Below are 23,759 nucleotides of genomic sequence, written 5' to 3' on the forward strand. Positions count from 1 at the left end.
TTTTTTTTTTGCTTGAACTCCGATTCTGCACGATTTTGCCCCCCTGCTTCAGGGCTAAAGTAAGAGGGTACAAAAAAAAGTGCACAGGGTACATTCAAGTACTCAATGACTACAATCCAAACCAACAAAAAAAAGTTAGATTTTTCAAACTTCGATGCCAACTTCACATAGCTTGACAATGGAGCTCATAAAGCCACTGGGTCTGTCTCTTCTTTCAATATTTCTTCAACTGACAACACAAAAACAAGGATGCGCTATAAATGTTGTGTAATTAATGATACTTCAACAGTTGCCCCTCGCAACCGGATGAAACGCCAGATGTACGGGTGTAAACAGAGCTTGTGGGGTAGGGAAAGCGTGTGAATTAGTGATCACCATAAGGAAAACATATATGGTATCACGAATTCACGAGTACAAAGGCTTAAATGCATTTGAAAAGGTCGAGTCATGGATAATAATTAGCCGATGGGACAATGACTCGGTCTTTGTGCAAAACTATAAAATGATATGGCATATTAAGTTGTGGATAGTTAATCACGAGCTGGAACAATGAGGAAAGATTAAATAAATGGGGATGGGAATTATCCCACTCGTGTTGCTGAAAATGATGCATGATGTACTAAAGTGAAAAATATTCTTTCAATAGTTTACCATTGAGCGATTGCTATTTATCGATTCATCATTGTCAGATCATTGTCTTCAATTTGTACCTGAAGTTGAGGTAATTGGCGAACAATATCTCATACTCCAGATGCTGTTGATTAATTGAAATGAATTATTTATCTTGATGACGTAGATGGAGAGAAAAAAAATTATGAGACTGCCTTCTGCGCTACCGAAACAGATATTCGCATTTTATATTCCATGACTTCCGAAATTTTTGGCTAACGTCATTCATCGGGTGTTTATTATTGATAAGAGATTTTTAAATAGCGACGGCACTGACGCAAGCGTTGAAAATTCGAGATATTATTTCACTTCTGGATAAACGAATTATTGAATAATAAAATATAAATAATGAAGAGGAGGATATGATCTTATACATGAGAATGGTCAGACAATGAACCTATTAGGGTAATTTAAATTGGATAATTTAGGGAGGTAAATGGGCACGATACTAATTAGACAAATACACGATTTGTTGGATATGCGAAAAATCGTAACCCATGGCAAGGCCAAACTAGGGGGTCATTTCTGTAAAGATCTACGACGATATCACAACCATATTGGATTCAACTGCGTGTAAAACCTGTTTAGCAAGCGAATCGTATACCGCGTACTCTATACAAGTAGATCTCGTTTGACTGTGAGAGACCACGAGGCGTTTTCCCATTCCAAACGACTAAACGATTCCTGACCCTTAACAACTCGCATTTCTGTCCTTGTGTCAGTTTCACTATTCAAAGTCTAAACCCATTTTTTTTTTGCTATCAGTCCAAAAGATCTGGAGTTGTCTTGTACTTGTGACTCACTAGATTAGAATTTTTTTTAAATATCTTGACAGTTATTTGAAGATCTCGAGATTTTTCATTCTTCCCTGTGAGAATTTAGGTTCTAGGTTACATCCTAAACAAATAGTTGAGGGTTTTTGTCTACCTGGGGTGTCTCCTCTGTCGGTGGATCCTGCATTATTTTTTATTTGGAAAAATATGGTGTGAGAGGTGGAGATGGTATTATCATGGGAATTGAGAATATGAGATGGGGTCGATGACATCGGGGAAAGTTGAAAATGGCGTGTCAATATTGTCTTCTTAATTGTGGGGAATTTAAAGTGTCCGGTGAGGAAGTTTTAAGGCCTTTCTTAACCGCAGCCAACAACCTTGCAAGGTCTTTACGTTGCGAGAACGATACCACAGAGTCTAAACGAACAGTATTCAATACCTGTGTTACGTGAATACCCATGGCATTTAGCGAATGCTAAATCATTCTAAACACATCTGACTCTCCTTGACCCTCGGTTGATGCACTCCAAGATACATTTTCGGTTTTAACAATTTTTTAAAATCGCTTTTCATTGCCAAAATTCCTCAGAAAACCCAGAATATGGAAAATTCTTCCCTTTGCAATTTCGAAGTTTAATAAATGATTCGTCAATTAATAATTTATCCTAAATTGTTGTCTTTTGGTAGTCGCGACACGTGGCGATCTCGCGATCTCGTGAAATCGCGAAACGGCGAAATTTTCGGGTGATAGAAATTATTATTTCGACCTTGAATATAAAAAAAAAATTCTTTCTTCACGCGCAAAACTTGATCCACACATGCTTTCACGGTGTAACATTGTAACGTATAAATATTGGACATGATGCACACACAGCTGTGATATATTCAGAGTTGTCTAGCGAGGGGTAAGTGCATTGTAATTGCGGCCCGTCATTATCGTGCTACTCGAGTTGACGCGATGATTGCAGTACATGAACGGAAGCAAATCGAGGAGAATGTATATTATCAGTATTCACAATACATACACGGCAAAATATCTATGCAGTCATTATAACATTCTGTGAATGTGGGCGCACACTACGCGATAGAGTCGAGTTTGTTGCACCAGTGCCTAATTAAACGGCATAAATAATGATAAGACAAAAGTTGAAGATATGAACTATTATCGCTGGAATAGCCGGCATTCGTGTGAGTGAATTATTGTTATTTTCTGTTGTTAGATGGGGGTATAATTTTTGTTGATTATGTCATCACGATAATTTACTCTGACGTGCAATAAAAATTACATTTTTTTGTTTATCAAGAAAAAATTATAGTCGACGGTAATTAATCGATTTTTTATTCAAACTGGAGATTAAATATTTTCTAAGTATTTTTTGATTGATGGGGGAATCCGTTATTCGTGAATGCATTATTAATACACAGTCCCTCGGAATAATAGTCTGCGGGGGATTATAATTCCTCATAGCATATTTTTTGATCGTTATTAAGTGTAACCTATTTTTTCATCAGTGGGATACGAGGGTCGGCTTATGCGGCGGCTTTCATGTTAATTTTTTATTTTCAAGTCGAGAAATGGGACCTTTTTCATGTAAAAATCCCTTGGTGTTCAGTTATAAGAATAAACGGCTACTCGTGTGACACCCTCCCAACGCGGAAGGTCATGAATACCTTTTTTTTTCTACTTTCATTCTTTTTTTTTTCGTGATCACCGACTTTGATCTTTCCCAGATTTTTGACAAGAAGTTCACAGGAAATTCCATTAAATCATTTGAACGGTTTTTCACTAGAATATGGATTTTTTCCGATGAAATTACGAGTGCCGGTGGATTGAGCAATTATTGCTCAATTCAGCTTCACTAAAAATCACGTAAAAAACGTGCTGCTTAGTAACCGGATACTTTACGTGTTCAATACTCATTATTTCTTCTGTGACCAGTTATATTGTTGGCTGTGACGAAATTCCTATTTATATTTTCTAAATTACCTCAGTAATGAGATTCTTTTTATAGAATTTTCTGGCCTCGGAAAAGACTTCTGATATTTTCCCTCGTATTTTTCATTTATTGTAATTTATTCAGACAAATTTATTAGACATTATCAAACGCTGTCATTCAATTTTAATTAATCGAAAATTGAAAGCCAATTAGTAATTTTCTCGTTGAATATTGCGGAAGACATTTCATTGAATTTTATTATATATTTCATTTTCCACTTGAAAGATAACGTCGAGTAGTCATAAATAGCACGGATATAATAATAGGACATTATATCTCAAGATCATCTGATTAGTTCTCATTTTGATTGAAAACCAGTCGGTGACTGTAATTTCATTCATGAATTGATTTCAATTTAAAGACTCGATGAATTGATATTTAACTTGAGCCGTTGTACAGTAATTCTATAATAATTAACCGACAACATGATGGATTTCCCAATATCAATTTGTTAGATGGTGACGTTTGAGACTCAATCACCCCGCGATGAGGAAAAACCGACACTATATAATTGTTGTGTCGTAATTTATTAATGTGACCTTTTGCAAGAGAGGACGAGGTGTGACGGGTGCCTCTCGCTAGAGTAATTACCATGTAATTAATTATTCTCTGTCATTTCCTCGCAAGTGTCACCACAGGATGCAGACAATAAGTCGAATCCACAATTGATGAATTTCAAAATATCATTTATTTAAATTAACCATAAAATCAACGAGGTGGAATTAATACTTGAGACAACGACTCTCCATTCAATTTCTCATTTATGAAGAATTGATTAATCAAGAAGAAGCAATTGTTAATTAATTTTTTAATTTGAATTTAATTTTTGGTTCTAGTGATACACATTGATATGATTGAAATGTGAATTACTCAGAATTCTAATTAATGGCGTGAAGAATAATGTGCGAAGTATGTTACGATTAACCGTTATCTCCGTCTTATCAAAACTCATTGATAACTGCAGCTGGCATAATCGGATATGTTTTCCACACGGGAGCCTTGAACATTTGTAATACAGCGATCCTCTTGATTTGAAAATTTACAGACTCTCACTCCCCTTGTCTCCTATCTTGATAGTGAATCATTTGGATGTTGAACTGAGAGTATCAATATTATCACACCACACGTGTGATTCCTAGAAATAAACCGTCGAATCATCAACTGATCATCAATGATACCCTCTCGTATTTTAAATCATCATTTTTTTTTCTGCATATAACGATAAATAGAGATTAAAAATAGATTACCCACACAGTTTAATCGAAAAATTCTGGGATATCCCCAATATCTATATTACTGTCAGTGTGAAGTTTTAATTCTCAATTTCTGGATCATTAATTCACGCAGACGCTCCATATAAGCACCAGGAACTGGTGCACTTGATTCCACAGAAGTGAAAAAAAAATGATAATAAAAATAAAATAAAGGGGAATAGTCGATGATGCAGAGAGTGTGGGCAACTTTGTCGTTATTTTGAATATGATAGTCTGGAATAAAACGGGCGTTTGGTTGCACGTACCTGTCGCGTAGGTAGAAAAGGAATTTGTAGAGCGAGATAAAGTCGAAATAAGCTGTAAATAACTGTTGATATCGTTTCCCCTGGAGACACCACATAAATATTTGAAAAACCCTTCGGGCCCTTTGGTGAATTTAAAATACTGTATATCCATCGATTTCTATACGCGCACTACCAGTTTGCAAATTGAATTCAAATCATTTCAACAACATTTATCATTAACTGGGGATCGAATTTAATCGGGGATATGTCATGGATGATATCTTCTTCAATTGGATAAAATTAAATGAAATTGAAATGAAATTCACCCGAGGGTATTGTACAGTCAATTTCAATGGGTGTGTTATTTATTGATTCTCATTTTTTTTTTCTGGACTAATAGTTGAATTTTTTATTGTTACAGATGCCTGTTGTGATGATTAAAAAATTGGGGTGATGTGCATGCAATGGATGGCTCTGAATGTACGATCAGGGGCCCTGGGCCTGATAAATCAATGGGGACTGTTGATTGTCAACTGAATTTGAATTCGTCGACCGGATACAATTCCTTGGTAATTGGTGAAAGCGACAATCATCATCAGCCATGTAAATCGAATCACTCCACTTCATTGCGAACGTTGAAAAAACCAGATCCTTACAGAGAACTGGAGATCTACCTGGCACGAGTCATTGTGAGTCAATACTATTTTTATTTTATTTTTATATCCATGAAATTGATGGCGAAGCGAGAAAATTTTGCGTTGAGTCGTTGAAAAAGGAAAACCGAGGCATTTTTTTAAAATGAAAGTTCCTACTAAATTTTGATCTTTTAATGAATTATTTCCGTGGGACGCGTGATATCTGCATTTCTTATCAGCTACTTGCTGTTGAATGAATCATCAACGAGAATTGATTGAACTCTGTATGATGATGATGTATTAATAACTGAGCAATTCCTTCCTAGGAAACCTGCTCTCCTCACTCAGTCGTAAATTCGCGAGCAATTAATATCAGGTAGAGAGGGAATTAGAAATTAGTTGGGGAGGTAATAATTCTCGGATTTCACAGAGAATATAAACTTTGTGGTGTTTATATGCTATAAAAAATACTACGTGTGTATTATAGGGAGTGTAAGTATTCACCTGGGGTGAATTAATATTTTTTCTGGGTAAAGTTTAAATTACCAAGTCTACTTCGCAGATAAGAATTTATTTCCCGTCATAAAGTTTCATTGCATAAGTTCATTTGGCGATCGCACTTGAGTGATATTGAAAAAATAAAAAAATAAAATCACTAGGGCATACGATAGAATAGAATAAATTAATTCCACAGAGCTGTGGAAAACTGTTACAATTATTTCAGTTGAAATGTCTGAGTGTACCGCGATTTTATCGTAATTTCTCATGCGAAGAATCGGTGGTAAAAAAAATTCTTTCGATTACGTGAATTGACGGTAAAAAATAGTATCAGATTTCGTACGGGAATTGAATACGCAATCTCACAACATGTTTGACATACCAGTCCAGGTTATCATTAGAGGCACAAGCCCCTGGGGCATTCCCCTACTAGAAAGTCTTACATTATCCGTAAAATCGAGTCTTTAATTCTCCAAATGGCTGTGACTTTATCATTATGCGATTCATAACACGTGTGATGAGGAAAATTATGGTTTTTACCATTAATCTCTACTAAAATTAATTTTTTACCGTCCACTAATTTACCGGTAATGGGTGAATTATTTAAAACGTTGGGTAATAGTTTATGGTGGAGGACGTTGATTTGTTTTGGTTGGGGATTATTTTCTATGTTGGATCGGTGGTTTAAAGTGGGTGGGATTCCAGGGGATAAGTAATGGCAAGTTTGTACGCGATATCGGTCAAGCGAATGGTGTGCAACTGAATGACAATTACCCGAGTAACGGGTCGGCTCAGTGCATCTTGACAAATGACAGTTGTTTGCGAAATTTCTTTATTGAGATGGGGTAGATACGGTAATGGAGCTATTAATCTTCAGTCAGACTTTTTCAGACAAATTTCACATTTTCTTGTCTAATCTAACTTTATTCCAATCCATTGCATTTTATTTGATGAAAAAATTTCCATTCACAAGAAAATAGCAAAAATAAAATCAGTAAATTTTCCGGTAATTTTCTGTTAATGGATGATAGGAAAATGTTCGAGGGTTTTATCTGGGAAAATTGAGGATAATGATCTTGATCCGGGGATTTCCCTGTCGTGACATAATGACATTGCGTTCTAACAATCACGTATACACCAAATTTATTCCGATAGCAAGCGGTTTTAACTGTTCAACCGACTGTCACTGGATGTTTTCTATTCCCTGAATTAAGTAAGTCGTTAAGTCCGTTACTAGAGACTATCAACATCTGTTGGCGTTCAATTGGATAAAAAAGTCTCGAAAGAGCATTAACATACATCATACAAAACTCGTTATCCGCTACTTTTTTTTTTCTCACATCAATTTATTATTTCTTTCCATTCATCCATAATTTTTTTAATCTAACATAATGAGTATCATTCGAGCACTAAATCTCTTCGAAATAAAATTACTCGTCATTAAATTCTACAGCAGCTAGAGTAGCTGATTATTTCCTGAATTGTAAATTCAAATGAAGCAACAAGTGTCAAGAAATTACGGAATTCAGAAAAATATCTCGTATCTGGAAAACTCGGAAGAGTTTACCCTTTTGGTATTACAAATTTATTTCGCGTCGAAAATATTTGGAATATTCAATTTAATTTTTTCCCTGTACCAATAATTATGGCACCTACACATAATTTTTTGCATTGCTCAAATAATTGGTGTGGAGGCTATTTCATTTTAAATTCACAACTCACTGGCATTCAAATCCCCATCAACAACTAATGCATGGGAATTAACATATATGTCTATGTATGTACTGCATTTACAGCCATAAATGTGGCAATTCGAGTGATAGTGTGGGTGGTTTGTTGAGTAGGACTATCGCGCATCCGGTTGGGCGGGTTTTGGATTATTTACCCCCGTGTCGATAAAAATATTAGCTAATTTGTCTTATTCTCTCGGTGAGTGATAGGAGTTTCGGAATCTCAGGGTTATTACTATTTTTTATTCATTTTTCTATTGAGGTTTACCATTGTTTACAGGACATCCTGTCGTCACCCACGTTTACTCCGTGGGGGCATTAATGTTTACACATGTACAGATTATTCATGTCAATGACTTATTGAGGATATTGTTTTATAGATTTTGCACACGCATTATTCTTTTATTATGGTAATCGAGTATCGCGAATTCATCGTGCTTGTATTCTGCTGTTGGGTGGGGTTTTAAATGCCGACCTCTGTAGAATTTGGAAATCGAAGAAGAAAAAAGGAGAAAACAGAAAAGCACTCGGTGAAATAAGAACAATTTATCAAAACCCGCGTATCACTTTCATTATCAGCCGTAATTTCATTTATGAATTACGGATTTCGCCGTTTATTTATTCTCTCTGATTTTTTATGGGGCGGGGGATGATTATTTGTCATTTTTTTTTTTTTTTTCGTGGAGAATCCCGTGAGGAATGTTTATAATCCAGCAGTATATAAGCAAAAGTCAAAGATCCTCTTATTTACTACCACATCACGTCTATCAGTGCAATTGAATGTTCATCATACCGCGTACTTACACATGTGCAACCAATGGGTCATTGCCATCGGATGTTTGATGACTGCAACCAGCACGCGTTCTTGATAGTCACTTCCGTCGTGTTTTACCTCGTCTTCAGGTACTCGTTGAAAATATTCACCAGGTTAGGGCTTAACAAAAGGTTAAGTGTAAGCTATCGTTATTTTCCAATTTAATGGAAAATAAAAATTCATTGAATACTTTCAATTTATTATCCCCATTATTCTTCGCGTGCATTCAGAGTTGGAATTAATTTGAAAAATCGTTCGTTAATTTCGGTTATCTCTTTAATTTATTTACTTAATACGTAATATATCAGTTTTCTGGTATTTTTTTTTTCGTGTCGATAGTCGGGGTGACAGGTATATTTTGGCACTTCCTGGCAAAATATTGATGAGGGTAATAAAGTAGGCGTGTTTGCCTTCGCAGGTATCATTACGGTCTTTAATGATCTCAATGAGACGATGGGCATGAGATTATTATTATAGACTCGTTGTGCCTAGGGTGTGCGCAATATCAGAGGGAGAATCGATGTTGTTTTGATCAGCTGTCGGGGTCATTGATTCGTTCAATGCCTCTATCTTTTTTTTTCTAGCAGGTGGCCGTGACGATAGCCTCAATTCCATGATCAATAGATAATACGAGATTAAAATAAAATACGACCTCTCATTTATTACTGACAAAGAGTGAAAAAATTAATTTTCCAAATCCATAATTTATTTCATTTTTGAGAAGAAAAAATTTGATTATTAAAATTTTTAAAATTTTTCAATATTTTGCATTCCTCATGATTGAAATAAAATGAAATGGATATGTTATTCCCGAGTATGCGCATTTGTCCATTCATTAATTATCAGTTGCTCTCATTAATATCGTCATTACTTAAATGGCGAACCGTGTGAATGTACTGTTAAGACCGTGAAGAAATAATGCATTCATTATTTCCATGAGAGACACACAACGAGTGAATTATTTCACACGTTTATCAAGTGCCTTCTCAGATACGGCAATAGTCGAGACTAATTTTTATCGACTTTCCTAATTCTTGTGTCGGTTTTCCCTTCCACTTTAGGTGACTCCAACAATTAATGGGTCAAGAGGCTTTCAAGGTTTTCTACACTCTAATTTTTTCACTAGTTACTTTAGAAAGCCATAGCACATTGCTTTTATTTTTTTTAGCGAGCGTTACCGTCATTTTTTTTATTGCAATAATTCGGCGTTATTTTTCGGTTTTAGTGAATTAAATTCGTGGTGAAATGATAAATTTTATTTGCATGAGTTAGTCATCCCGGAAGCGGAATATGTGGAACGCACTTTGGACGTTTCTAATGATTAATTATGCAAACACCATTGTATGAAAATGTACTCGGTGGACAATTAAGACAACTCCTGCTTGAAATTTGATATTGCTCAACCCTATTTTTTTTATGACTCATTATTCCTGTGACGGTTGCTCATGCAAGATGTACAACATAATTATTAAAATCAATGAAAACGTGAATTTTCAATGACTCCAATACTTATTGGATTTTCAAGGCGCAGATGATTTTATCCTTGACAACCTAGTGTGCACCGTAATCATCTGTTACTTAAATACGTTTTACTCAATGTGTTTGCATAATTCCCATACTCTGCGCGGTGATAAAAAAACAGTACGTGAATATAAAAAAAAAAGAATAATAAAAATAAAGGGAAGAGGCGGAAGGTCTCAGTGACGTCGTGTGCAAAAGGCAATATGATCCTTTCGTTGAGGATCCGGCAATATAATCTTGTCGTGAGTCTCGTGTGGGAAGATCCCCAGAGTTGCAATCCTGAATTCGTTCCTTTTTATTCGCCATTCTTACGTTCACTTTTTTTTTTTTCAACAGTTATTTCGCCTTTTTTCACCCTCGGGATACCGAGCTGATGAAAAAAAATTTATGAAATGTTTAATCGGTGGTTTTAGTGGTCATTGAAAATTGTTTGGCTTGCGCTGGGCAAATATTTGTCTGAAGCCATTGTTATTTATTTTTTTAATTGAATAATCACGGGTATTAATATTGAAAATTTTGTCCTTTCAAATTCGAGTTTAAATTTTTTTTAAAGGCTTTATTGAGATGTCGAATAAATATTTTTATTCTGTCATTTTCTGAAGCTCGGGTTTAAATTAATAATTCAATAATTCATGAGGTAAAGCAGTTATTGATATTGAGGAGAGGAGGAGTCGGGAATTATCTCCCCAATTTTTGTGATTCGTCATCATGAATTGGACAAAATTTTAATGAGCGATTTGAATAGAGGATTTCCATAATCAAAATATTTTCGGTTCGTTACAGGAAATTCATTTTTAGATATTTTTTTATGTTCCACCGATGGTACTATGTTGTCTACAGAAAATGATAATATCCCGTGTCGCTGTCTCTCATTCATAGATTTTATATCCGACCAATAGATGGCGGTGCATTCATTATAAACTATTTGAAATGCTCTGAATATCTCAACTAATAATAATTTTAATGTAAATAAATAATCTTCATGTAATCCGCGGTAAAATATTTCTGAAAAATCATATTTTTTAAAATATCCGGCCATTTTTTTTTATTTAAACAATCCCGCAAATTTGTTGCTTCGCAATAATTATTTGTTTAGAGGGAAATGTTTAGATTGAAAATAATTTCTGCGATTGAGTTAAATTTTTCAGGATGTACTAAAGAAATTTATGGGCTTGAGGTCATTGTACTTTTATGACGCACTACCACTCTCAATAGAATATTCAATGAGATTACATAAAGTGCATTAGTCGCGTACAATGGCATTGACGGAATAATCATACCATTTGTAAATATAAAAAAATCCGTGAATTGTTGAATCAATAAAATTCCAGGTGTAAATGCATGAGTAACACCTGGAGATGTGTTTGAGTGTAAGTGCATGTGCGATTAAATGATGCAGAGAGAAATTAAGGAAATGATGGGCATGAAAACTTGAGACATCCAGGCACCACATGCCAAGTAATTACTATTCATTACGTTACGCAACACCGTACACCTTATATGTGCAACTGTTTTGTCCCTCGTTATCTAGCGATTTACAACTCAATGTTACTGCCCTCGACTTTATGAATATTGTTTGTCGTCAAAGTAGCACTAAATGCGTTGATAAAAAATTGGTAAATTATTCTTGTGGGTTTGAATAGCTTCTGTTAAGTGGATACTTGGGCTTTTGGAATTTAGGGACAGTTCAAGTGATCGCATTTGACGAGTGAGTGATGCAATAAAAGTCCCGGGAATTAGATAAATAAATACCCAATGAATATCCACGGGGAAAATTTTACTTTGAGCATTGAGCGGAAAAACGTTAACTATTTAATGGGAACTCATTTATGTGAAATTCCCTCGCAGACTTTTTTAGGGACTCTGCATTTCATTCGTGATTTTATCTCTTTCTCATGAGTGACTCGTGATTTCATTTACTAAATAAATTGAAGACTGAGTCATTCAGAATTCCACGAGCCAAATCCAATTTTCATTTATTACGAATTTTTAATTCATCGCATTTAATTTTACATTTTTTGCATTATAGATTTGAAAATTGGGGAATTGGAAAATTATTGTTTTATGTTACAGGAGGAAATAGACGATATAATAATTACAACACCACCATTGCCGTCTCCGTCTCCTCAGAAGGTTTCCAAACCGGTCCATCATCCCGACACATCAACATCATCAACCATAAAAATTCACCAAGATCCTCCCAATTCCACCATAAAAGTTACCAATGATCTAAATTCGTCATGTTTAACCGCACTGCCTCCACTGAAAATCACCGGATTACTTCCACCGCCAAAGCCATCACCAGCCAGTGATCCCCCAGTGATTCGATATCAAGATTTACTCCAGGAGTTTGGGATATCTGATGAGAGAATAACCGACAACTCCACCCCAAAATGCGGGCAATCACCGAAAATCGAGTCCCCCATCAATTCCTCCGGCACTTCCACCAGAACAACTGAAGATTCGAGTGAAAATTTACTCAACTCTGATTATGCAGAGCCCCGTGATTCCATCCCAGTTGTCGGTGGATCTCGTCGAAGAAGTGGAAGTCTTCCTGTAAGTCTCAACGATACGACAAACAAGGATTACGATGGAACAAGCTCTGATTACGACGAGCCACTGTACAACGATTCACAAAACGATTTAAAAATTCTCGAGAATCGAAATAGTTCTAGTCTGCCAATTGACCTCGAGTGCTCATCACAAAGACAATCTAATTTTAATGATTACACGGTGATTACGAATGAACGAGAACCAAAGAAACTAGTAGACTTAAGTTTGAGATTTAATAGCGATGAAATGAGTCAATCAAACGCTAGATTACCCCCAAGACAGTCATCGGATAATCGGGAGAGGAGAAAGAATATCTCAGTGAGTCCAATGAGCTTTAGAAAGAGAAGTGGAAAGCACCAGGGGATCACTGGTGTTGAATTAACCAGTGGTGCTTTGAGTTCAATTAATAATGAAAATGATCTGATGTTTATCAACAATTCAACGAGATCTGCACCTGTCACTCCCACGGATGAGAAACGATTGTTCTCGAGATTTTTGCCGAAACATCACAGTCCTCTATACGATGATGATCAACAAAAGGTGGAGCTCATTAGAGTTTCATCTCTCCCGGAACAAACGTTTGATACACCCAGGGAACAATTAACCAGTCTGAGGAAAAATTCCGTGCCGATTGTGGCGTTGGGAAGGAAGAGATCGGTATCACCTGTTACTTTGAGATCTGATCTCATTGCTAAACGGCTGTCTGAGTCAGATAAAGACGCTGGTATGATGTGTTGGAATAAGGAGAGGATTTCTTCTGGGACCGGGCTTCATGGTGGAATTACCGGTGAGTGTTGGAATGGACAAATCGGCGCTGATAAGTCAATTGAGGATAAGGATGGAAAAGTGGCCGATGATGAACGCTCGCCATCGGTAATTTCGTTACCACTTGAATCTATGAATTTTTCGATCGATTGGAGGGTAATTTTTCATATTTATTTGTTCCAGATCGCAATGTCATTAACAGGTCTCCTGTTGAGGCTTAGAACTGGCACGGGGTCCTGTTGTCCGGCTAGTCCACCAACCGAGTCCTTCACTTGTTCCGATATGGCCACTCAAACGTCGCCTGCTATCTCACGGAGTTCGAGTTTTACGTGGGTCAGCGACGGCGAGTCACCTCGAGGTATTTATCAATATTTACTGAATATTTTCCATCTCCAGAGTGATAAAAAAAAATTGTCACGAGAAATTATCTGATGTCGGAGAAGTATTTAAAATTGGATGTGAAGGAAAAATTTTCGTATTGAATTAGAATCCCGTTTGGATATTCAATCTCTGCAAGACGAAAGTGTCCTGGACCCCTCGGCCCAAGACACCGTTGACGACGACAACCGATCCTCCTCCTCCTCTCAAGATTTGCTCCAAAGTATGGATGAAATATCCTCCGGGAGTATTTCCCCGGATACCACCGATGGCACTTCCCCATTGGAAAGTGGAATTGGAACGGCCAGTCCACCGAGGAGTACAGATCGACGAATAATCAACCGTAAGCTATCAATTATAATAATAATTCACCCCACAAATCGAGTTTACCCTGATTGAATCGTTCGATCGATTATATAAATCAATAATTTGTTTTACTCAGCGTCGACAGCCAAATGCCAGAGGAAGGAAACATGGGAAAAAATAAGGAGAAGGCCATCGAAACTCAGTTCACGATACAATAAATCGCGGTCAGCTGATGTTTGGGTGAAGAGAGAGAGCGTTCACACGCAAACCAATGAAAATATTGATCAAGCTTTCCAAGAAAATGATAGCAGTAGTCAGGAGGATACTTTACCCAGAACAAAACCATCGAGATCGAGTGATCTGCCTCTCGGTAAGTAATCACAAATATCAATTGACAATTATAGATAAACAATAATTTTAAAATAATTCGCAACTTGTGCCTCAAACCAGTAACTGAAAAAGAGAAAAATGGCCTTAAACATTTCCCGATATTGTTCTCCTACTAAATTCCATTGAATGACCATCTCTCAATGTCTTCTCTACCCACGAGTTAATATTACAAACAATAATGTACGGGGATAGCAACAAGATTAGCATGACAATATCTACATTCTACCCACAAACGATCATTTTGTTTCTCACATTTGTATCAGGTCTGACAATGACGACCAGTAGCTCACTGAGTTCTGGAGAGATGCTGGAATCATTGCCTCGTGTGGTGTCTTCATCCTCAGCGGGTTGCTTACAATTGAAACACGAGCCACTCACCGTGGAATTGAGCGGAAAGAGTAATAGCGCACCATTGTTGGAGAATAACGATAAAGCTGAGAAAACTCAACCAAAACAGGTGAGAATTCGCTTAAATCACATTGCAGTTAAGAAAATTTTTCATTCGGTTGATAATCCTCGGTCGTCGTTAAAACGTCTGTTAAAATTTAAAATAATTACAACTCACTGCTCCCGACACAGCATACAAATTGTAAATTTTCAAACTTCAATGCAAATGCTAACAGAATCGTCTGATACAGAATACTCGCTAGAATAAGTCGTTCGAGGGAGACATTAATCACTTGCGTAGTGAAAAGCGTGTATGGCATTTGGTACAGAGATTAGCCAGCTGAGATATTCCTCGGCCTATGTGAAAACACTTATCAATTCGTCCCTTCTTGATCCACAAGATCCGTACTTGTGGACCGCCATTTGTCACTGCCCACGTTCATGCATGTACCGAGTTGGTTGCTTGCAAATGCGGGTATTTGTATTTCACGTATGGGGACAATGTGAGATGAGCATTTTCGCATTGTTCTACCAGTAAGGATTATAAATTTGCACATTTTTTTTTTGCTCGTCAGGTTTGATCGCAATGCAAAATAAAAAGAGATATTTTTATCAATTGCTCTCACTCCAGCAACAAGTAGTTGAATGAAACCCCAGAATCTCCTGAGATTTTAATCTCATAATTCAGTTTGACAGATGATAAATCAATTAATTTGATTCAAAGAATTGGGAAGCTGGAAGAGTGACGGTATTGATCGAAATTGAGATTGATTGATCGGTTTGGAAGTTGAGGATTTAAAAATTTGGAAAAATTTTCCACCTGGTAATTTTTATTTTTGGATGGTTATCGGTTAAGTCACTTAGGGATAAATTGACCTCGACACGAAAAACAAAGGTTAAAAAAAACGTTGTATCAATGGACACACGAGTGACTCCCTTTGCATATGCTTGACCGGACATTCACGTTAGGTTGTCCCTGTCAATTACAGGATATTGCACGTGTGTTAGTGCACGATCAAAGCAAATCGATCAGTCAGCCGTATGTAGCGCATTATTCGGTTGGTGTATTTCAACCCTCAAATAAACCACCTATATAGAATATCTGTGTGATGGTTTAAACTCGACAGCGATATCGTCTAGCGTGTGGTGTGATAACGTTGAAAAATAATTCTTATGGTTGGATGTTGATTCTGGTGCGGATTATTTGCGTCAATTAATTAATGCATGGGAAATAATTAATACGTACGCCAGGTTGAACCGGTATTCAATTTTCGCAACGGTTTTGAAGGAATTAATTGCTTGGGGGTAATTTTTAATCAATCCAAAGTTTATCGTAACGATGGAATTTCAGTGATCCCTGGCTAGGTCATATTAGAGTGATAAACACAACTTAAAGTTGAACCTGAATTTTAAGTGGATAATGCACTTAGTGCTAACGACGTCATAAACTATTTGGGCAATTGGGCTGAGCGTACATCGCATTAACCCGGGGAACTAGCTATCCGTTATTTTCTAGGACCATTAATTATTCGGAAAGGAAATATCAAGACAATGTAAATATTAGAAGCTTTCGAGTACGTCTGATCTTTTGGATAATTCATCACTGAGTTGGAGTGAACTCGTGGCATTTTTTTTTTTCGCAATTATCGGGTAATTGAGGAGCTCTCGGGACATCAGCATTGATCATCATCAATAATAATTTAGAATTGATGAATCACCAGGCAACAATTTCCATCCGAATCCATCAACTTCCACGGATAGTCTATTTCAAGAGTAAAATTTGTGATTCGTCAAAGGAAATTCTTCATTTCTCACTTTCTTGATAAAACATTCGGCCTTGTAATGCCGTGAGGATTGAAGAGTAATATACAATGAGCTTTTTATAAAAAAAAAACTCATTTTTCCCATCATGTCTGACATGAGAAAAAATTGTGGTCAAGTTATTTCACATCCACAATTTCCCCATAAATCAAAATCATTTTACAAAATTTTTCGCTATAAAAGATTTTAATAGAATATTTTGTTTTTTAATTTTCAGCGGATCCAGTACGTGAGGTCGCAGTCCGAGTGCTATTTATCTGGTGAGTTGAAAAAATAATTTAATAATAATTTAATAATTTATATTTTTGAATCAATTGATCGAGCCGTGAATTCGATTGCGCTCCGTAAATGTCTGGATATATTCCCGTTGAATATAATAATATAGTTCCACCACCAAAAGACCGACACGACGACGGGTTTCTCCCTTGAAAATTAAATCAATAATCAATTTAACTTTCACGGTCATCCCGGGTACCTTCAGGGCCTCCCCAGAAAGCGGAAGTTCGAAATCGAGTTTAACTTCGCGCATATTCAAAATAATTGTTTTTCCCTCGTTTTTACTCGTCGAAATCAATAGCAAATTTTCTGGGTTAACCTTTTATTTTTTTTGTAAATATCGGAATTCTCCATCCGTTGCAATTGATTCGCATTTTTAAATCTCGGAGAATTGCCGCGGGTTTTTCCACTATTTCAAAACAATTTTAATACTCTTCTATAAAAAAAAAATTCAATACATTTTCGCTGTATCCTCCAATAATTTCAATTAATTTGTGAGTTGATAATTGGAAGTGATTTTTAACGATTGGTATTTATTTTGAATCGGATACTTGAGTCTCAGCGTTCGGCCTATTTTTTTCTGAATTGAATGAGAATTTTTGGTTGAAAATGACCGAAGGACATGCGCAGATTTACTCCCTTGGGATCAAATAGTATCGGGACAAAAACTGTTGAGACGCCTGCGCTGGAATTCTCCGCACGTTTCGATATTTAACAAGGTGGTAGTATCTGAGAGTCTTTGAGAGCGAAATAACGTTCCGCAGTTAGCAAGCGGTTGCCAAACGCGCCAGCTGTCAATTTTCTCACCGATAATGACCGCCAAAAAATATTCTAACAATGAGAAAAGTATTGAATTCAATATTCGACGTTTCATGTCGTTTCCCTCATCTCTCATTCGATCCATTTCATCCAATCAATTAAATTCACGCGGTTCGACTTATTATTCTTATTCTTCCTGAAACCAAATTCGCCTTCTCGAAAAATTCTCCAACTCCTTGCTTCACATAAAAAAAATTAAACAATTGGTGAATAACAAAAGTATTTCCCAATTTTTGTTTCGATCCTTTCGCTCTCTGGATTTATTCCGTGTATTCAAGGTGAACAGTGAAATATTCTTTTTTTTGAGAGAGAATTATGAGTTCATTCTATTCTCTGAAATTATGACGATTTATCAATTAATAATGATTTACGTATCTTCTGGTGCTTATTTCCGTAATAGCACTTCACTCTAGTTAAATTTTGGTAATTATTCTCAATTCTATCGAGTGGTATTTCCTGACGGGGGTGGAATAATCCGGGAATAATTGCAATCTCATCGACGAAAGGAAAGTATTTTCCCAAAGCGATTTCAATCTTGATCGTTAGTGTAAGGGTTTCCTTGTTGAATCAACCCCTCATTTTGCCGGAAGTGGATACCGCGGGATAAAAATAGACGTTGGATTTACCTTTCTCTATACCCACATCATTACTTGAAAACTCTTCATATGAAGTGTTTGACCTCTCGATGTGATTTTACCTACCGGAGAAATTCAAATCTAGAATCCAGAATCGAATAATTTCTCTCGAAAAATTTAAAATAATTGAATATTTCGATTTCACTAATAATTCGGTTCAACTCCATCATTCATGAGTCATAATTAATTAAGAAGCATTAACAGTCATGGGAAATATTACAATCATCTTGAGGACAGTCTGATTAGTAATTAACCCGATGAACTATAACTTTTTGCTCCTAGGGGCACCGCGGAAATTCTGAGGGAAATCGAGAGTACCTCTAGTGACATTTCAAGTATTATCAGCTGTGATAGTTTATGTTTGACGTACAAAGTATATAAACAAATCGTTGAAGAATATAAATAATTGAAAATGGCCGCCCAAGATGCACAAGTATTGCGGGCATCTCCAGCGCCTTCAGTGAATTTTGAAGATGAATCGAGTCGTTTGACACGGAAAATGTCGAGTTTTAGGGAATACAAGTTTTTTCGTAGCTTCAGTGCTAAAGTTGAAAATTGGCCGATGCGAAAGGCCGAGACATTGTGGCGACGTATGAGGGAAAGAAAAATTGCAGGTATGATGGATAGAATTACTCAATTTTTTTACCCGTTGTAGAAATGATTTTTTTTATCCATTAATTTATGATTGGTAATTAGGTGTGAAAATAATTTGGTGATTGTCAATTTTATTTGACTTCTACAATTTTTTTTTATTGGGATAAAAAAATTGAGAGTTTGGGAAATGGCCTTGTAACATTTATATTCCGCAATTTTGTCGTCACCTTGGGTGAGACTCGAAATGGATAAATGCACACAATTTCAATGGAATGAATGTGAAAAAATCCACGCCTCACCAATTTAATTATTCCCCGGACAATACGAAGTTGCGCTCGACTGGTCGTCGATGATTTAATTCATACCTCTGGCGATTGGAATATTCGTGATACCCTATTCTCTTCACCACTTGAAAACATTAATCAACGGGGACAAAATTAATGACCAAATTTTTTTTGCGTTTCTGACAAAAAAATTGACAATAGAGCACGCGCAAGCTCATTATTATTCTCATATTTATTTATTACGATCACCAAAAATAGTAGAACTTCTGCAAGAATCCAGGGTAAAAAAAAATTGCAATCGGAATATTTTTTCCAAATTTTCAAAAAATGGAAAACTTTTCAGAAATTTTTTTTTATGAAACAAAAAAAAATTGGAGAACAAAACAATTTTATTTTTTGGAAAGGTTTTGAAAAATTTTTCAAAACATTTCCCAAAAATACAATTGTTTTGCTTCCCAATTTTTTTTTGTTTCAAAGGAAAAATTTTCTGAAAAGTTTTCCAGAAATTTTTGAAAATTTGGAAAAAATATTCCGAGAACAATTTTTTTTTTACCCGGGATGTCATTTAAGAGGAATGAATATTTTTTACATTCAATTGATGTAATAATTGCGGGAAAACGAGTGATTCGAGTCGTTCTGAAAATTCGTAAAGTGCGGGTGGAAATCGGAATATCGAATAGTTCAATTAATGTCGAATGCAAAGGATGTCAGGAATTCCGGGAGCTTTCAGTTTTCGAATATTCCTGGAATCAAATCACACAAACGTGATTTGCACGCTAGTTTATTATTACCGCGTGCCATTTGCCACATGACGACAGAAACGTTAAATCCGAGATTATGTATTTACCTCCAAACATGACCAAAACACTCGCTCGAGTACGAAAAGACAAACTTTCCGTAGCTAACGAGATCTGTCATTGGCTCACAACGAGTCTGTTGATAATTAACAAAGTTCATCAGCTGTTTTCTGAAGGTTGTTAACGAATTTCTGGAACTCTTTACCCCATGTGCGCAACTTTATTTAAAAAAATGAGAATATTTTCCAGTTACTCCGAAAGAACTTAAAGTTCCCCCACGGATAAAATAAAATAAAATTTTTCATTGACTTTATATTTTCCTCTTAACTCGCAATAATTAATCTTTGAAATTTTCTGTTTATGTTTGAGGTTAAAATCTATAACTCTAGATGAAAAAAAAAATCGTGAGCGCATGAAACAAGTTAATTATTTGAAAGTTAGTGAGTTCTCCCCCACAATTTACATTTTTAACTGATAAAGTTGGTGTGGCTAATATGGGTGAACGAAATTTCACATTTTCTCGTTAAAACTAAAGTACCTGTGACGGATTGATTAGAGAAATATTTTGCGAATGAGAGTATGAAGTGATCTCGACACATTTCATACGAAAGCCGTTAACAGAGTAGGCGTGACTGGATAACCACAGATAAGAATTAAGAGCCATTGAACCATTTTATGGATTAGTCCGTATCAAATCAATTGCATTCGATTTCTTAAATCGTCAGTTCCGGCTATAAGAAGTGGATCATAAGGAAACTTCATGAAAAAAAATTTAAAAAAATTATTCCAATCAAATAAATAGTTTACAAATAATTTATTCGATCGAAATCCGACGCGTTTATATTGCCGTGACCTATTGGCAGACAAATGCATTTTTTTTTTAATTATCAAAATAAATTTGCGCGATTGATTCAAATTTTTTTTTTCACGCGTATTTTTTTTTCCTTCTCGTGTGAATGCTAAAACGAGGAGAAATGTTACATAAAGGAATAAACATTTTCGGGGCCTCCAAAACTGCGAAGATAAAAGTTTACTCGTGTATGACTTATTTTACGATGTACGGCAGACAATTTTTTAAGTGCAATATGGCGCGGTGCATTGTGGAATATTCTGTGTCTCAATGCTATAAAAAAAATATTCGGAAGCCGTAATTCCTTAACTGCATATTTTTTATGGGAATACATCGCTCATTAAAGGCTCGACGAAGGTCGAAGTGAAAAAAATGACGAAAAATCCTCTTTTCCCGTCCATCGGGGAATTTTTATCTGCCCACGCAAACTCTTAGAAGGGAAAATTAAAAGGAAAATTAAATTGAAAATTAAATTGACAGTTGGTCCTGTTGCTGTAAAAGGTCAGACGCATTAATCCCGTCGTAATGGACCACCTGGGGGTTGAATAAATGGTGAATTATTCTTCCGGCCCTTCGGTCTGTTTTTATCGAGATTTTCCCACTTTCAGTATTTCTGTACAAAGGTACAATATTCAGTTAAAATTTCGGGCCCTACTCGAGCTATTTAAATTCCGTGTGAATACTACGTTTATGCTGACGTACGTATGTGCGGATTTTATTGCGATCGTAAGCATGATTTTATGTCCCGGCGCTGCGAGGGCTTCGCTGAGCCAATATGGACTTTTATCACCGAGTAAATGTTCCGGGGTGAAAAGGATGAAGACCGCGGGGTTATTCCCGAGGAAAAAAAAAATCATACGTTGTCGTATCAAATATCAATAATTATTTCTCTCATTTTTTCATCCGACAAATTGAACGGGAAATTAATTCCTCCGCTTCTTCAAGATCACTTTTTTCTTCTTCATCTTCTCGTCTCCATTCTCTCCCTCAATTTATTTAGTTATTTTTTTTTATAGAAATTAGGGGGTCTTCATTTATTTTTGCAGTATAACATATTCATTGGATTCGTTGTTCATCATTGGTCAGGTTCTCTGTATTGGAATAGAAATAGATAACTGGGTGAGGGACATAAAAGAGGTCTATCTCTCACAATGTGGAACAAGTTGCAATGAATCACGACATTATTCCACAATAGATGGGAAACCAGTTAGTATGAATCAGAACTCTATTCACCAGGAGATGCGAAGTTATAGGTCAAGGCTTCCCCCGGGATTTATTTCAGAGACGGGAAAATAATAACTTGGGTTGTCCAGCCACGACTGTCCATTTTATGAACATTCGCAAACCATTGAGTGATTTGCGAGTAATTTATCACAATTTTTTAGTTTAACTTTTTGAATTTCGAAATGATAATAATAGTATATGGATTTTATTTTTTTGATAAACAGAAATTTAAGGTTTTGAAAAAAAAAATGGGGATAATGGATTTTTTTTTAATTGTAATTATTATATCGGGAATTACAGTTAAAAGTGAAAGTAATTAATTTAAATTTCGAGATAACTTCTACATGAATTATCGGGCAGTACTCGGTTGAGCTATCAATTAGCTGTTTGAAATTCAATTTGTAAATGAAGATAACTACATTGAATACCATTAAAAGATCATGTTTACCTCAACTTTCCAATTAAAAACTCGACAATTCCGTGTTCAATGATATAATCAATGGTAATTCATTGAAGAAAAAGGAATCCTCATTGCAGAACTTTAAACTCCACCGCTCTCATAATTTATTCCCCTTATTTCGTAATTGTTCAATCAAATGATTGAAATAATTGCATCAGACCTAGTTGAACTGGATATTTAGCTAATTACATATTCGAATAAATAGTAATGGACCCTTTTGATTGATAATATCTGTAACTAGGTGTCGGTTTAGAGAAATTAGGGAAATTAGAATAGTGAAATTATCAAATCAGGAATAATTTGGAATAATTCTCTCTGGATGTAGATGGACTCGTGGACTTATCCTATCACATTTATGTACCTTTCTTTCTTCATACTGATACTCGCTTTGCATCTGGTTAACAGCATTTACTAACGACACTCACTCACCGAGAGATTCCATTCACCTTATTTTTTTTTTCACTCGGTGTATCGTGTTGTTGAAACCACCTCTTCATCAGATCGTCTTTTTCTCCTCTCGTACTTAAGAGCCTTTATTACCCAAGCGACTTAATTTCATAAAGTAAACGTGTGCTGTGTCGTTATGGGATTTTCATCCCGAATAAACTTGACGAGCACTTTAATTCCTCCATTTTACGGATAAATCAATGAATATCAATATTAATATTATTGATCGAAAAGAGAATTTCAATGTTCATTTTAAAAATCCCAATTATTTTCTAAACAATAAATTAATTATTATCTAACGATAATTATTGGACTGATGCAATAATTTCAAGATGAGTTTTGGATTTTTTTTTATTGGATTTTTTTTGAGAGGATCTTGGTGGAAAAAATATTTGTCTAGAAGTATATGTAATTTATAATTTTTGGATTATATCCTTTTATATGAGGGAAGATGATAGATGAGGAGGATAGATGAGGGAGCTGTTGGGCAGATGCAGAAGCAGAAGTAGTAGTAAGAAAAGCCAATATTCTAATGCATGGGTTGGGCGTGCATTGAACCGTACCTAGAGCATTGCGCAGTTTCCTGCTTCTTATTCGTGTACTGCATATACCAGATGTACATATGTACAAAACCTATT

The 23,759-nt window shown here is 35.8% G+C and overlaps 1 protein-coding gene across 1 annotated transcript in view; it reads left to right on the forward strand.

The window, feature by feature from the left end:
• The window catches only part of cv-c (crossveinless c), a 60,148-nt gene that overhangs the window by 7,982 nt on the left and 28,407 nt on the right, over positions 1–23,759 (forward strand). Inside the window, exons 2-8 of the mRNA XM_011311578.1 lie at positions 5,359–5,626; positions 12,209–13,561; positions 13,637–13,811; positions 13,941–14,174; positions 14,274–14,507; positions 14,791–14,984; positions 16,953–16,995. Of these exons, the coding sequence (XP_011309880.1) occupies positions 5,402–5,626; positions 12,209–13,561; positions 13,637–13,811; positions 13,941–14,174; positions 14,274–14,507; positions 14,791–14,984; positions 16,953–16,995 (2,458 nt within the window). The 5' untranslated portion in view covers positions 5,359–5,401. The remainder of the gene's footprint in view (positions 1–5,358; positions 5,627–12,208; positions 13,562–13,636; positions 13,812–13,940; positions 14,175–14,273; positions 14,508–14,790; positions 14,985–16,952; positions 16,996–23,759) is intronic.

The sequence above is a fragment of the Fopius arisanus genome, unplaced genomic scaffold, assembly GCF_000806365.1.
Source record: "Fopius arisanus strain USDA-PBARC FA_bdor unplaced genomic scaffold, ASM80636v1 scaffold00090, whole genome shotgun sequence".
Lineage (NCBI taxonomy): Eukaryota > Metazoa > Arthropoda > Insecta > Hymenoptera > Braconidae > Fopius > Fopius arisanus.